Consider the following 16,687-nt stretch of genomic DNA (forward strand, 5'->3'; position numbering starts at 1 on the left):
AACAGGGACCAAATTTTCGTAATGTGTATTATGTGCTTGTACATAGTGAAAAATGTATTGAAGGAACTGAAAAATGAGACAATTATTTTATTAGACAGTTTTTATTATAATATATTAAACAATGTAAGGTTAAGTAAAGTTTATTGAAGTTAACACTATTTTTCAGTTTTATGAATAAACAATTAATTCAGAGTTGTTAGTTTTTTTTTTTGCCGTATTTTTCAAATAAAATCGTGTTAGCATTTCGTTGTCTTTAATTTCATGCTTAACTTTTGATCACGAAGAGGATAGTTCTCACAAAAATATTCAAGTGCTTGGTCAATTTTCTCAAGGGCTTCCTTTAATTCTTTAATTTTCAAATCCTCGTAACAACGGGGACTGGGATAATGAATACTCAGATACCAGGGACCCCCTGTATTCTAGTTTAGAAGAATAATGTATATGGAAATAATGACAGAAAATGCAAATAGTAGGAATTTAATGTTCTTCTAAGCTAGGTCTACAAAACTTGTACAGAGTTAACAGTAGTTCAGAAAAAGTAATACTAGATGTGAGGTAGGTTCAATAGAGACCCATTTGAGGATGCCTATGATGTGAAAGCATGACCAGTTGGAAGGAAGTGCTGATAATGCAATTGCACTGAGCTTCATGCTTACAGGGATTCCATTCCCTAAAACGTGTTTGCTTTTTCTAATTCTGATAAAATTTATCATTAAAAATTTTTGATTTAAAGAATTCAACAACCAAAAGAATTCCTTTGGTTGTTGATGAAATTAATTGTTGACTATTATAGGTTCAGAGCCATTTTAAAGAATTTGGATGCCTTCCACTAATGTCATGATGCACTGTCTTATAGTTAGTGGAATATATATTTTTAGCAATTAATACTAGATATTTATTTTAAAAATACATATATAGATTTTATCGTTCACAAATAAAAACAACAAAACAGAAAATATAAAAAAAACACACAGGAGGAAGGCAACCTAACAAGTTGGTGCCACTGGGCTATATAGCCTATTTAGCACAATGGTTAGGCAAAACTGTCTGCATTTCAGGGCCAAGAATTAGCATTTTTTCAGTGTCTTCTTTTTAGAAATCTAAAGGTACTTTCCTTAAACTATAACTTTCAAATAAAATAAGCAGCATGCAAAACAATTTCTTCCACTGATAAACATTAAATGGAAAATTGAATTTTGCTAGTAGTAAAACTAACATTTCACTGCCACAAAAAATTAGAAATTCCAGTACTTTTGTCTTCATTCCTGCAAACAGTCACGATGACTACAGGAAGCTGTGAGCATCACTACTACAAATAATCTGGTGCCCTGCAGGTAGTGCAGCCAAGCCCATTTTAAAACAACCTCGAGGATATTTTGGCCACAGCTCTGTTCTTCACAGATGCTGAACTTAAATGGTGTCCCATCCTTTAGGATTTCCTTGGAAGGTAGGAAAGAGTATAGCAGGACGAGAAGTTTTTTTTATATATAAAATATATTTATTTTATATTTTAATTTCTACCCAAGGTAAAGTGGTAAATTTTTGCATCTAAAATTCATTGAGAACAATTATTAAATATCAGATAGTACTGATAATAAATAATTTAATTATTTTAAATATAGCTTTACAGTTATTTTCTTTCAAAGTTTCTCAGCAATTACTAATAAAATGTTTTTATTTTAACCCTCTGACAGATACACCTTGTACATCTCATCAGCCAAAAAATAAACTTAAAATTTAAAATATCTGTTAGAATTGTCAGTGTGAATTTTAGTCTTTCTCCAGTATGATATTCAGTGTTGATCTGCACCATTCATTATTTTTTAATTGGAAAACTATAACTAAAAAAATTCTTTAATTCTTCCACGTTTGCATACAAAATGCGGTGTCCATGCCTATGTTGATTTTGTGAAGTTTTGGTGTTGGCTTTAACTTCTCTTGCTCTGCATCACTTCATTAAAGATGGGCTAGTCTGCGAGTAATTTTTTTTTTGGATAATAAGACTGCTATTACTAAAGACATTATTTGCTCTTATTATTCAATATAGTGTCAGAAGAATAAAATTATAAAGTGCACTATTTTCATATATTTCTTTCAGTCTATGTGCTTTAAATGGGTAAACATACAGTAATGTGCACACTCTTGGATTTTATTTTTTTTGCATGCTCGGTTAATAAGAAGAGAGTTTATTATTAATTTGGACAAAATCTTAGGGAAGTACAGATAAACCAAGATATTTACTGTTAATAAATGGAAACTTCTCCAGCATTTACGATTTGGATATCTTATTATAGATTTCTACTTTTTTTTTTATAAGTTCCAACCACAGAAGTTAAGCTGGACATAGGTTTTGGCCTGTTTCATGATGTGGCATATCACAGCTACATTTATAGTGAAGTACATAGTTTGCGTAATATATATTTCTTAGTTTTTCATTTCCCATCCAAAAGTTAGTTCAACCTCTTTTCTTCCACACAGTTTGAAAATTAGATCTTGCATCCACCCTCTTCCCCTTAGAATTCATCATATGCTCCACCATCTGAGAAAAATTTTGACATCAGTTGATTATAAAGATACTTACTATGATTAAATAATATTTCCTATATTATTCAATGGAAAAAATAATATCCTTAATTTGTTTCTTACTTTTATCTGCCTGATTTTATATTAATTGTAACTTCTTACTGATTTGTATCTTAATGACTTGACTAAATAAACTGAAATTATCATTATTTCTTCCTACATTTAGAGTAGTGTCCTTTAATTATTTCTTTTATGCTTTCAACAGGCCTCTGTGACCATGGTAATGGAGGTCAGAAATACATGCCTTCATCTTGACCACACCCTTCACTACCCTTATCAGCATGTTGTTGAACGCAAACACTGATATTTTCTTGCTTCGAGATATTGACCTGAAAAACAGCCATTTTGATTATAGGTTGTGAAGTGTCTCGTCAGTGAATTGTTTACAAATTAACATGTCATACACAAGCAAAAAAAGAAAAAAAGGTTTAATCTCTAGATTGGAAAACAAGTTTCCACTCTTTCTTCGTCTCATGTACCCTTTTGTGTTTAGAAGCAAGAAAATCATCCTGAAGATATAACTGCAGAGAGACGGAGACCCAAACATATTATAGGTTAAAAAAAAAAAAAAAAAAAAGCAACCTGAACTCTCATCATTTAGTGTTTATATGTGCCTCCGAACATTTGCACTTGTCTGACACAAAAGTGAGATTTTTCACATCATTTTGACTCTAACTTATGACCATACCACGTCCAGCATAAGGGATGGTAAGTAATTCAGTGTTTACAAAAGAGAACCCAAGTTGGGCATATTCTTAAAGAAATAGTTTTATATAATATTCATTAATAAGTAGTTAAGACGTAATGCACATCAATGTGGCATTTTATTTTTAATCAACTGTAGATAATCTCATTAAAATGCCAATTCATCATGTTCTGGACCTGTTATTATTGTAACGGATAAATTTATTGATAAAATTATTCTTCAGACTACTGTGAGTGTTGTGCTTTCAAACAAAACACATTACTGAAAAATCCAGTGTTTTCAATGAAGGAAAATGTTCTTCAACAATAGTATTTCCTTAATTCAACATCACAAAAACCAAATATTATATTGTAAAATGAATGCCTTAATAGATTCTTAATATGGATATTATGCTTGCTGAAGGACAAAGGGGTTTCTTTTCTTCAGAAAAAAAGTTTCTAGTTATTAGAACAGCTGCAGCATAAAATACAGTCCAGAAATTAGAAGAGTATGAATAAAATGACAATTACTGTGGCTTACTGGTAGTCACCTGCATTCTGAACTGCTCAACATATTGTAGAATGACTGCCTCTAATCAAATGCATTTTCACATCCATATTCATTGATATTGTGATATTGAGGACTTCCACATTTCAGGAGTCCAACCGATCATGTTCCTCGCTCAATGCTCCACCGAGGCAGGGGTTGCTCCCTGGTGTGAACAACATAATTGACTGAACCCATGAATTGTGGAGGTACTCGATTATGCACCTATTCCTGATGTTCTGCATGGTTTGCCATTTCCCTCTTAGAAAGGAACTGTTCAAAACTCGGCATATAAGTGTGCATTTCTCCGTCAAAAACATAGAAATTTCTTTGGATGATGTGACCAATCTGGGAAACCTAGAGAGAAAAGTGAAAATAATAGCTACTGCAAAGTGACACTGTGCACATTAGGTGTGTTATGCCAAACAAACATTCCAATGCTGAGATGATATTTTATCACAAAAAATAAATAAACTTGAAATTTTATTTTAATATTTGGAAATAGTCCTCCTGTTATTATTTAGTTGTTACATAAGCCTGAAGTTACGGTCTATTGTAGCTTTTGAGAGTCTTAGCTCCTCATTCCCAGTAATAATTACTGCTAGGCAGAGAACTAAGACTTTCAAAAGCTAAGCTACGACACAAGACAATTACTACACACTGGAATAATGACCGAGAGAGTCATAATTTTTCACACACCTATACAGATAGGACTCAGTTTACGCCGCTTCACTTCTGCGCCTCTCATAGATCACGACGACTTTGTGACTCTGTCCGACTTCCTAGACACAGATGGTCCCAACATTGTAATAAAACTATAATACTAAATGATAAACTATGGCATAAAATTTAAATAATTAAACAAAAAAACGGAATATAAAATGCGACGAGAAAAAGCAAATTACATTAATCACGGACTAAGAACTGCAAGTGAACTGACAAACATGCACTGGTGTCTAGAGTACAGGATGCTTCTTTTTATTAATACGTATTTTCATATACAGATACTGTACATATCTACCACCATGCCCCCAAAACGTGTGTTATCAAGTGCATCTGGACAAGAGACTAAAAAACAACGTAAATCATTGATAATCGAAGAAAAAATGGGAGCTATTCGGCGAATGGAGAAAGTTGAAACTCGGTCAGATGTGTGTCGGGCCTTCAATTTAGCACCATCAACTGTAACAACTATAATGAAAAATGCTAAGACCACAAAGCAATCTTCCCAATCAGCGGTCAATATTGGTGCAGGATCCTGTTACTATACCTATTCCCAGAATAAAACAGTCGAAAAAATGGAAAAGCTGCTTGTCCTGTGGATCGACAACATAACCCTAAGCACTAAGCAGTGAATTTTCTTTGTTTTTTCTTAAACATTATACAATTTTCAATATGTAAATTTCACAAAATAAAACATTTTTCAAGTACATATTTTGTGTTGATTACTGAAAATCTTGGAGCACAACCTAACGTATTTCCATATGTTCCAATTATATCTTTGCTTCAATTTATGCCGCTTCATTTTACGCTGGAAATCTCAGGAACCTAACCCCAGCGTAAACTGAGTCCTACCTGTATATTGTTTTAAACTAAACTAACCGAAAGAAAGAAACTTTTTCAACAAAATATATTATACGAGGACTATAAAGGACAGTGTTATTATATCTGATATTAAACTGTTTTGTTGGCTTTTTATTTTTACAAGCTTTAATTTAAATATGCATATGTTGAAAGATTGGTGTAAAAAATAAGACAACTTATAAAAAAAAAAGGAATGAAATTAAATTAACAACACAATAAGTATTCTTATGAGTTCTTTTAACATCAAATTAAAATTTGAAAAAAAAAAAATAATAATAAAATAAACAAGAAAGCAAAATAAAACAAAACACTTTTAAGCTATTCTTATTTTAGGTTTTTTTAAAGTGGTTTTCAACACAAAAAGTTTCCACTTTCATTATTTCTCTGCTTGACAACTGCATCTTCAGAATTCTTCAGAGAATCCAAGAATTGGTCCCCCCCCCCCCCGCCTCTTCTTCAATGTTGAACATCTTAGGATAAAACACAAACTATTTACATGCCTTTGGAAATTATATTTTTACTGTTACCTAGAAACTTGTAAAGATGACATTAAATCTGTTACATTAACTAAGTCTGCTTCTGTTACTTTAGTTTTCAGTTTATTCACGAGAGATGATAAGTTACGTTCTAGCCAGGAAGGGATGTCAGAGGATGACTGTGAAGACAGAGCAAACACTATTTCATTAACTTCTTCTGGGATTTTTTTGTAGTACACACATCCAAATGTTGATGTTAGAGTTTCAAAGACCTTTGACCTTAAATTCTGGTCACGGCATACAATATTCAGAACTGCCACACCTAAAGAAATAAAATCATTATATTAATGACAATGTGATTTTTTATAGGCAGGGTGATATATAAGTCTGGTTTCATAGGAAAACATATCTTTAATCTTTCTTTTGCTTTGGGTTTACAAATTAATGTCTAATTAGCAATTACTGTGTTATCACTTTCAACATTTTTTTTTTTTTTTTTTTAATTATGATATGCATTTTGAAATGCGAGTATCTGCTCATCACTATTTTTGAATTTCTTTTTCTCTTTTTAAACATACAATAAAAATCCACTTATTTGGCATTCAAATAAAGTCCCCTTATTTTGGATTGGAAAAGTACCAATGTATCGCCAATATATAAAGGCGGTTCTAAGAGTGGGAAATCACCAAAACCGGTCAGTCTAACTTCAGTAGTAGGGAAAATCATGGAGGCAATGATCAAGGGTGGAATTCAGTGAGTATGGAAAATATTAATTATCAGAAAGGTAATATTTGGTAACAGAAACAAGAGTAAATATATTTTTGCCAAAAGGGTTAGTTAACAGATTCAAACAGTTATCACTGGTTCTGCCATTTACAAATGATCAATTATGACCATGTGTAAATGATCAATTATTAAAAACGTGCTTGAACTGTAATCAGCAATGATCATATTACCATTTGGAAAACCTTTTTTGGAAATTTAGCAATCAGAACACTTCTGGCCTAATTTAGGCACTGTTTATATTATATAGTATTACTGTATTCAAAATTCAGATAACAGAATATCTGGAAGACCTTATTTCTCTCAGCTATTCCAGATAATTGAACTTTTACTGCATCCAACAAGTCTTCTTTACTTGTTAAACATGTTCCTTATGAGTTTAGTTAATTGCACTTTTAATTTCAATAGAATGTTTTATCCATAGAACTACTGTTTGTGAATTTTTGGTGCTACTGATTTAGTCACAGTGTAGCACTTCACATGGTTTATCATATACCATATCTATATAAAAGTGCATTCAATTTGCATGTCTGGCGGAGTGGAAAACCTGGAATAATTTGCAGAGAGAGAGAGAGAGCCCTACTATTCCCTCACTCTGACATCGGCTAACTAGAATGTCAACTGAAGAGGTCTTTAAGAATTCCTGAAACAAGATTTGAACATAGCCCATTCCAAACTAGTGCCAAGTGGTAAATAAATCCACCGTACTGACGAAGCTGAGTGGTCAGGAGAAAGAGTGCCATAGCACATGCTCTTTGAGTAGATCGTGGTTCAAGCCCATGTGACTAAATATGATTAACTATTGTATTTGTGATTTACTGTAAACAGCTCTGACTTGGAGTGTAAACAAGAACATTTTTTAAATTCAAAGCTGTAATCATCTTGGAGTCATGAGTCAACCCAAAAAAAAAAAAATCCAAATAATTCACCTACGCAATGCTTTTAAAGTTTAAAGTATGTTATTACTAACAATCTTTCTACTGTATTAAGCTTAAAACATTATAACTTTTTGCAATAAAAACAGGTGGTTTCTTTACATGTAAATCCTCAAATTTTAGTAATCTACCACTGGAACCAAAGCCGTCATACCAGAATCAGCCTACTCCCAAACTAGAGTGGTCTTGGCATGACAACCTAAGGTCTAAATTGCTGAAAATAAGAAAAGTGATGTAACATGCTAATACGCTTAAATCAGTACTCCTACATTTTCCTGCTTTGTGTTTCAAAATCTATACTCACCAGATGGTGCAACAAGTTGGGACATGTACTTTAAAATCTCTGGTTCCACAAATTCTACTGGAGGACAGCTTATGCCAACAGTAGAGTCTTTGTTATCAGCATCTACCAATATCACATCATAATGATCTCCTAAAAGTAAATGATCATAAAATTAAAAATTTAACTTTTACCATCAAGCTGAAAGATATATTACTCAGATCTACATAAACGTAATAACGAACACATTCCTAATGTGCAGGGAAATATAATTCTCTATTAAAATGGCATAAATCCATAATAAGTTTAGAGCAGGATAAGGACATAAATAAAATATAATAAACAAAGTAGGGTGAATTATTTTCTTTTTTTACCATAGTGTACTTAGATTTTTGAATCAAACATTAATTTTCAAATCTTAGCCAAAGGCTGTTTCACACCAGAATTCCCTGTATCCCTACTCCCATATAATGTCCAGAAGATTTGTCCATGAACTCCTGGAAACTGCAGGCACACAAAGTAACTCGCTTGACTTATTAATTATATACACACGGGTCTGGAGGCTTTATTTTAGGAAGGACGCTAATCTGCTGAATGGGTGCAGAGAAGGGCAAAGTGATTGGTAAGAGGAACAAAAGAGTGGTCTTACCAAGAAAGGCTTTAGTTATGCAAACTGCAGTCTGGAGACTAGGCACCTGTGAGGTGATCTGATTGAGGTGTTTAAGGCTTTGAATGGATTTAGAAAGCTGATGGCAATCTTCCTCTTGCTCAGACTACACACATGAAGGGGCATAAATTCAAATTGAGGAAGAATGGTTGCAGGATAGATGGGTGGAAGTTTTCCTTCAGGCAGTGAGTGGTTATTGGAAGAAACTTCCATCTGTTGTTGTGGAAGTCTGAATAAATTCAAAGAAGAACAAAACTTCCCATGTCATCTGTCCATCTATTTAAACTAATGGAGGGGATGGACAAGTGATGTAGGAAGTTTTGTTTTTTTTGGCTGATTATTTATAAGCTTGCTTTGTTGCATAATTTGCCACTACTAATACTAATATTAATTATAAAATTCTGAAATTAGTACATGTTGGCTAATGCTCATGCATGATATATAGGCACCTCCATAGCCAGGTGGGCAGGAGCAGCAGTGCGTAGCACAGGCTTCTTGATTAGACCAGGGTTTGAGCCCATGACCACCAAATACGGAGGATGCGGAAAGGTCAAGGAATGACCACCGCATATCCCCAGAGCAATACGGCCTTAGTTGCTAATGCTCCTAAAAACCAAATAACAAACAAACAATAACAAGCATGATATATACAAAAACACAAAAACTAGGCAATTTATTGCGAATGTGTTCTTAACTGGAAATGACCATCTTAATAATCTGGAAAATGTTTTGGAGGTTTAACAACTAATACTTCAAGCTTAATTTAAAAGGGGAAATGGCTAAGGTAAAGAAAGCCTGCATGAGGAGCACGCAAAAGTTCAATGAAATTTATCGGTAAAAGTACTTTGCCGTAACGGCATTTGTATCGTTACTCACTCGGTAAACAGACGGTGGGTGTTATCGGTCTGGAGTAAAAGTTGAATCCCATGAGAGATTGAAACCCTCCTGAAGGGTGGGGGGTAACCTGACCTTTTTTCTTTAGAATCACTAATTGAATCATGAACAGAGTCATATTGGAAGTTCTGGTGTCATAAAAATTATTCGTAATGTAGTTTCTCCGGTAAACCTTTTGGAAGTTTGCCGTGCTTCTCGTGTGGGCTTCCTTTGCCTTTTTTTTTTTTTTTAATTCTTAATAAACAATTTATCCACTAGTGATTCTAAAGAAAAAAGGTCAGGTTATCCCCTCCACTTCGGGAGGGTTTCAATCTCCCATGGGATTCAATTTCTACTCCTGACCGATAACACCCACTGTATGTTTACTGAGCGAGCAACAATACAAATGCCGTTACGGCAAAGTACTTTTACCGGTAAATTTCATCGAACTTTTGCGTGCCTCTCATGCAGGCTTTCTTTACCTTCACTGGGGAAACTTATCAACTGAAATGCTCTTCTGGCCAAAATCATGCACTGCTTACACTGTACAGTATTATGCAAAATTCAGACAAACAACTAACTAGATATGACAGTTATATGAATTGTAAGGAATCACAACATCTCTTCTTTTAATCTTATCCATATTTTCAGTAAGGTGAAAAAAGGGAGGGAAAAAAATTCATATCCAGAAAGTTCAATAATTTTTGCATAATCTCTATGAGAAAAAATTTTTTATAGGACTAATAAGTACAATCTCACCTTTTGCTTTATGAGGACATCCTGCTGAAATGCACCACCACCACCACCTTACAATGCATGTGTGAAACTACATGCATATTTATTTAACACTTTGGCTGCCATTAAATGCACAAAACCATGTTATACTCTTTCACACTAGTATCATTTCAGTTTATGGTTGTCCATGAGCTTGTGTTTCACATGTTGATTTGTTATATATTTTGTGGAACAAAATATTTATATACAGTTCCTATATATATATATATATATATAAAAGTTAATAATAATAAAAAATTAAGAAATGAAAGAAAGAAATAAAAATAGATAACCACAAATGTAAGTGGCGGCATAAAGCAATATCCAACATGTCATGCAAAATATAAGATACAAAGGGTACTAGGAAAGTTTTGCAATACAGCTTTGTTTATTTACTTTTTTCAAAGTAATTTCCTCTACATTCAATACACCTCTCCATCCTCCGAAACCAATCTTTAAACCAGTTCTGCCAAGTTTCACTAGGGAGTAAAGCACACTCGTTGTCCCAAGCCCGTAGAAGGTCCTCATCACTGGAAAACCGCCTCCCTTTTAGCTTCATTTTCACATGCGGGAATAGTGCAAAGTCGCAGGGAGCAAGGTCTGGACTGTAGGGAGGGTGCTCGAGAAGTTTCAGTCCTGTCGTGGTCAAATATTCGGTGCAGGCTTTGGCGCGGTGAGCTGGAGCATTTTCGTGATGGAGGTACCAGGTGTCCATTCTTGACTTTGGCCGCAGGTTCTTCATAGATCCAATGACTTTAGGCAGGCATTGTTCAGTATACCACTTAGCTGTGACTGTCTTCTGCGTGTCCAAAACGACACGTTCCACAATTCCACTCGATTTGAAAAATACAGCTATCATTTTCTTCTTTACAGATCGGGATTTTCTGACAATTACGGGTGTGTCGTCATCATCAAAGACCCAAACTTTGTTTTGAGCCTTGGTCGGCAGATCGTAATAGTACAGCCAAGTCTCGTCACCTGTCACGATGTTGTTCACATACCGAGATTGTCCCTTATCAAACTTTTTTAACATCTCCCGGCACCAAGTCACACGTCGTGTCATCTGCTCTTCAGTCAGTTGATGCGGCACCCAGAGAGAACAAAGTTTCTTCACGTGCAAATGATCTTGCAGAATCGAACGAATTGCTGGTGCATTTAGGCCCAAAGTATCCTCTATCTGTTGGTAGGTCACTCGCCTGTTTTCGTCAAGCATTTTCCTCACAGCAGTAACGTTTTCCTCCGTAACTGACGTTCGTGGCCTTCCCGGCCTCTCAGAATCCTCCAGAGTGAAATTTCCCCTTTGGAATTCTCTATACCACCTGAATATCGTTGTACGATGTGGACAATCATCATCTAGTGCAAGAGTCATTTCTTCTAAGCACTGGTCTATGGTTAAACCACACACGAAATTATACCGCAAAACTGTCCTTATCTCATTTCGTGACCACGATGCCATCGCAAGCACTTTACACTCTCACTACTAATGAATAACTGAGCCCATTGACTTGGCGCGGCGGCTACTGTGCACGTATGAACATGTCTCAACATGCAGCAACAAGCAGCTTCCTGTGATTCATTGTTGCGTCATATTGCAAAACTTTCCTAGTACCCTTTGTATAACACCAGCGACCGTTGCATCCATTCTCATCAGAGGGCCACTGGATACAACAGCTGTGAAAATTACTGCATTTTGAACATAATGCAAATGCAAGAGGCACTAACTAAAACGTCAGCTCACTGAAGCAATAAAATCACATCACGGAGGCCCTAATGCAGCAAGCAAAATAATAGGAAAGCTTAAGCACTCACCACTAGACTAGATTATTGCTAAAAAGAAGGAATGAAGTTGATAACAGTAAATAAACACCAATAATAGACAGAATATAGAGGGGAATGAGGAGTGCAAATCGAAGTTTTTTTTTTTTTTAAAGTAAATGAAAATAGAAAATCATTATTTTCACTCAAGACACCGGTCTAAATTTATTCATTGGCTTATAATTTTCGCCCTTTATCTAATATTTTTTATTAAAATTTATATCATATTCCTACCACATTTCTTCAATTTCCTCTTCTCTCTTCATTATTTATTCTTTTGTTTTTTTTGCTTTTTTTCTGCTTCCCTCTTTTTTTCTCTCTCTAATTTATATATCTTATATATATATTCTGACTACTACATATTGGAAACTGAGTGCAAAAAAAAAAAAAAAAACCCCACATGAGAAGCATTAAATATTGAAATAAAAAAGGAAGTTTTATAAGTTTGTTTCTGATATGTTTCTGGACATCAAAAGAAGCTTCTTGTTAAAAAAAAAAGAAAAGCAATTGAATGATCTGATGAATGAGAGAGAGAGAGAGAGAGAGAGAGAGAGAGAGAGAGAGAGAGAGAGAGAGAGAGAGAGAGAGAGAGAGAGAGAGTGTGTGTGTGTGTGTGTGTGTGTGTGTGTGTGTACAAGAAGATTCTTTCCCCCACTCCCCTTGAAATATTAGCCATCAAAAACAAAACAATATTGTTCACGTAGCATGTTTTATTCAATAAATTTTTATTTAATAACCTTTGAATTTTAATATATCATTTATCAATCATAGCATAATAGGTATTGATAAAAATAAGCTTGAAATAAGTGTAAGTATTCACAATTTAGAGCTTTTATGGAAGCTACATTGACTATCATTGACTGTTATATGAAAACGTGTATAGTTTACATGAATTTCTACTACACACAGCTTTTTTTTTCCAGAACATGCTGTGCATTTTATAGCAGGATGACCTTTTTAGAGTTTGAAATAATAGCAACAAAGAGGAGTATAAATCATAGGTTACATAAAACAAAGACTAGCATCAATGATGGCCAAATAACTTTATTTGGGTAGTAAAGAATTACTGGAAAATAAAATTCCCTACCTCTGTTTGCTGCTTTGCACAGAAAGGCTACGCCATCTGCTATATGGACATTAATATTGTCACTAGTCACTAACCCAAACCACTCTTTTGCAACTGAAACAATTGCAGGATCCAACTCCACTACATCCAAATAAACCTAAGGAAAATCAAAAAATTAAGTGCTTCATAGAGTGATGTTTATAAAGTGTTATATTATCAAACATTAAAGCATAGCTCAGAAAAAATGCCTTCTCATCGTAAGACATTTTTCTAAGTTTTAGCTCAATAAATCTCATATTTATCTACAATTAGTGTAAAGTTTTTTCATATAATATAATGATAATTATTAATGGCATTTATTAATGATAATATAATGGTGTAAATATATAAAACCTATCAATATGATATTAAAACTAGTTTGAATAGAAGCAAAAAATATGTAAAAAGGAGAGTATTTATTCTTTTTTCTCAGTGTTTACTGGTTTTATAAAGAATTCAAAACTAAAAGATTTTAATATTTTTATAAATTAAGGAATTATTATTTGTGTGCTGCAACTGCACACCAAAATCTATACTATTCTCATTTAAAATGTAGAAAGCTGATATCCCTGGCAAATAAAATTTGCAACTGGGACCAAAAATGTTTCAGAACATCTGGTATTCTAAAATTTAATATAAATATCTAAATTTAAGTATTATTTACCAGATTTACTTTGGCTTTCCAATGCACAGTAGCTGAATCAACACATCAGTGGATGACAATGGAAATTAAAGTTTGATCAACCTTTGCACAAAAGTTTGCGAAACTATTCTACCATTTCCTCTATAGTAATATATACAAAGAAAGCTTCAGTTACAGCATCAAAATGTCTACAAAGTCAAGGAATAGATAACTTATGATGACTGCTGCAAACTTAAGAAACAAATAATGTCAAGGGATTTTAGTCTAAATGAGATTAATTTAGTAATCTCACATTTTCTCTAAATTCTCTAAATTCTAATTATTATTTCAGTAGTAGAGGAGCATATTGCTCATGTCCATATCATGTTTTCTGTCTGTAGGTATGTATGTTCATCGACAAATTTGCAGATTTTTAGGGCTAAAAAACTTGGAATTAATTGGGAAGGAGAGAGATACTTCCTCTGCCTGGGATTGGCTAGCTGCAGCCTCAACAAAGAAGACTTTAGGAATTCCTCCAACTGTTGACAAGAATTTAACCCAGACCTTGCAAAATGAGTGGCAGATGATGTATCAAGCTGATTCAGTTGGAACACAGGACTTTTATTTTTAAAGAAGGTAATCTTTTAACTGCCATCACTTTTACCAGTTTTTTTTTATGAACTCAGTTTGCATCTCTAAGAAGGAGCAAAATTCTGGTTAGTCATCTCGGAAGGATACGACAAACTTCCACGCTAATAAATATGGCATTACCATTTGCAACAACATGCCTTAATGTGAATCTGGACATGAGATTGGCTCTGACAAACAAAAACCAATTGACTGCTCTCTGTAAAACAACAGCATATTTCACTCTTAATATCGTTTTTTTTTTTTTTTTTTGGTTTTTAAAAGCATTAGCAACTAAGGCCATATTGCTCCGGGGATACGCGATGGTCATTCCCCGACCTTTCTGCATCCTCCGTATTTGGTGGATCACAAGCTCGAACCCCGGTCTAATCAAGAAGCGTGTGCTATGCACTGCTGCTCCTGCCCACCTGCTACGGAGGTGCCCTTAATATTGTACACTGCTGATTTTGTCTACTTAAAGAGTTTGCTTTATATTCATGTATACGCAAGTAAAAACGTATATTCATTGTTAAAAGTTATATTTTTATAACCAGAAGGAAACAAATGGTAAATAAATGAACTCTTTAAGCAGTTGTTTTATATGAGGAAAATAAATAATAATAAGAAGAAATAGAAGCTTTTTTGATGTGCTAAACAACTGTATGATTAATTAACCTAGAGGGATAACCCACTTATAAACAACTTGTGGGAAAATAATGACAAATCACTGTTAGTGTCCTTTCCAGTAGTACAAAATCTAATGGCATTGAGAATTTCATTAAACAAAACATCTTTCCTGTAACAGAGGCGGGAAGCAACTGTTGAAATGTAAGTAGGTTCCAATAGCAGTAGGCTTATGACAGATTTTAGTATGTATCTTATTGGCCAAAGTTAAATTTAAAAAAAAAATAAATAAAATAATAGACAGTATTCAGATTCAGTAGTAAATTGAAGACGGGTAGTTATAACTGTTAAACCCAAAGGCCAGGTTGGTTATGGTATTATTTTATGAAAGGCAGAGTACATTGCTAATATAACAACCATAAAATTTAATGTTGGGAGATAGTGGTGTGAGCCATAAATTTTCTATTCTAATCAATTAAGATATGCATGGATGATGAAATGGCACGAATATGTTTTTAGAATTTACCTGAGGTAGATGTTCATGAATATAAGATGCAAGTCCTCCACCTCCCAGTCCAATCAGCAAAATGCGGGCTAGTGAGAGAGGTAATTTCATTAATTTCATAACCACATAACAAAAAAATAATAATAAATAAATAAAAAACACAAAACATGAAAAATAACCCTTTTTATTTGATTAATGTGAGATATAAATTGAAATTTAATTTTGATTTAATCAAACTGAAGAAAACTTAAAACTCCCTGGAGTTGAAGAAAAAATATGAAATATCTACATGAAAAAAAAAATTTACACTCCAACTGTGTAGTTATTTTTAAATGTCACTTTACTTGGCATACAGAATAGGAAATAACATACTTTAAATTCTCTCTTTATCTGTAATCCACATTCTCATTATGAGAATATGGATTTCATGTGATAATTGTATGGTCTCAAGAGCAACTCCAAGGTTTGGGTTCCATGTAAACATGTCATTTCTGCAGTAGATGTTATTTAGGAACCTTAGAATAACAATAAAATATATATCAAGTAGAGTGATTTCATTTGCATATTCAGAATGAAATATGAACGTGTAATAAAAAGAAGGTATGGTGAAACTACTAAGATGCTAATATCTTATAGAAATAAGATATTAATTTTAGCTATTGCAACTAAGATTTTAATCTATTTTCCAGTAGAAACTTGTGTGCATAGTTTTTTTTTTATGTTGACCCCAAATGTCTTTACTTTTCAAACATTTAATAATAACAATTGCATTATTACAACCTGTGACACAGAGTTGAACTGTTGTACAGCTACTTTGTTATGATTTATGAATGCATATTTCAAATAAACCAATTACTTGTTCTTTTAACAAGTAAAACTTCCAAGCATCAGACTGGTTATGAATAGAGCGATGGGATCAAGAAGAGGTATGTATTGAAGAATGCCATATAAATCCAGATTCCAGAATCACAAAAACTGACTTCACTTTGCCAAAAGTATAGTTGTGCAGTTCTGGATCCAGCATTAAAAAATAAAATAATAATAATAAAATAAAAAGATCAGCATAGAGAGTAACCCAAGAAGACAGCAAAGGTGTTGAAAAATATCTATCAAATAGCAATGACAGAACTGGCATGGAAATCTAGAAACAGGTCAACAACCATCTCCATGCAATAAAATACTAAGGATGAGTGAACCACAACT

At 33.6% G+C, this 16,687-nt stretch overlaps 3 protein-coding genes across 5 annotated transcripts in view; 2 read left to right on the forward strand and 1 right to left on the reverse strand.

The window, feature by feature from the left end:
* The window catches only part of LOC150083905 (epidermal growth factor-like protein 8), a 113,611-nt gene extending 110,136 nt beyond the window's left edge, over positions 1-3,475 (forward strand). For all 3 annotated transcript variants that reach the window (XM_090374945.1, XM_090374946.1, XM_090374947.1), the window contains one exon: positions 2,789-3,475. In XM_090374945.1, coding sequence (XP_090231071.1) covers positions 2,789-2,838 — 50 coding nt within the window. In that variant the 3' untranslated portion in view covers positions 2,839-3,475. The remainder of the gene's footprint in view (positions 1-2,788) is intronic.
* Positions 3,476-4,839: 1,364 nt separating this feature from the next.
* On the forward strand, positions 4,840-5,169 carry LOC150083906 (putative CENPB DNA-binding domain-containing protein 1). Its single transcript, XM_090375586.1, has one exon. It carries the CDS (start codon positions 4,840-4,842, stop codon positions 5,167-5,169), a length of 330 nt encoding a protein of 109 aa, XP_090231712.1.
* Positions 5,170-5,921: 752 nt separating this feature from the next.
* The window catches only part of LOC150083907 (eEF1A lysine and N-terminal methyltransferase-like), a 58,045-nt gene continuing 47,279 nt past the window's right edge, over positions 5,922-16,687 (reverse strand). Inside the window, exons 10-13 of the mRNA XM_090375590.1 lie at positions 15,506-15,573; positions 13,089-13,224; positions 7,897-8,025; positions 5,922-6,196 (exon numbers count right to left, since the gene is read on the reverse strand). Coding sequence (XP_090231716.1) covers positions 5,922-6,196; positions 7,897-8,025; positions 13,089-13,224; positions 15,506-15,573 — 608 coding nt within the window. The remainder of the gene's footprint in view (positions 6,197-7,896; positions 8,026-13,088; positions 13,225-15,505; positions 15,574-16,687) is intronic.

The sequence above is a fragment of the Mastigoproctus giganteus genome, chromosome 6, assembly GCF_048544385.1.
Source record: "Mastigoproctus giganteus isolate SK-2022 chromosome 6, ASM4854438v1, whole genome shotgun sequence".
NCBI lineage: Eukaryota > Metazoa > Arthropoda > Arachnida > Uropygi > Thelyphonidae > Mastigoproctus > Mastigoproctus giganteus.

What these genes read in the sequence shown, in the direction of transcription:
- LOC150083906 (XM_090375586.1), top strand. Translation starts at nt 4,840, where the DNA reads ATGCCCCCAAAACGTGTGTTATCAAGTGCATCTGGACAAGAGACTAAA.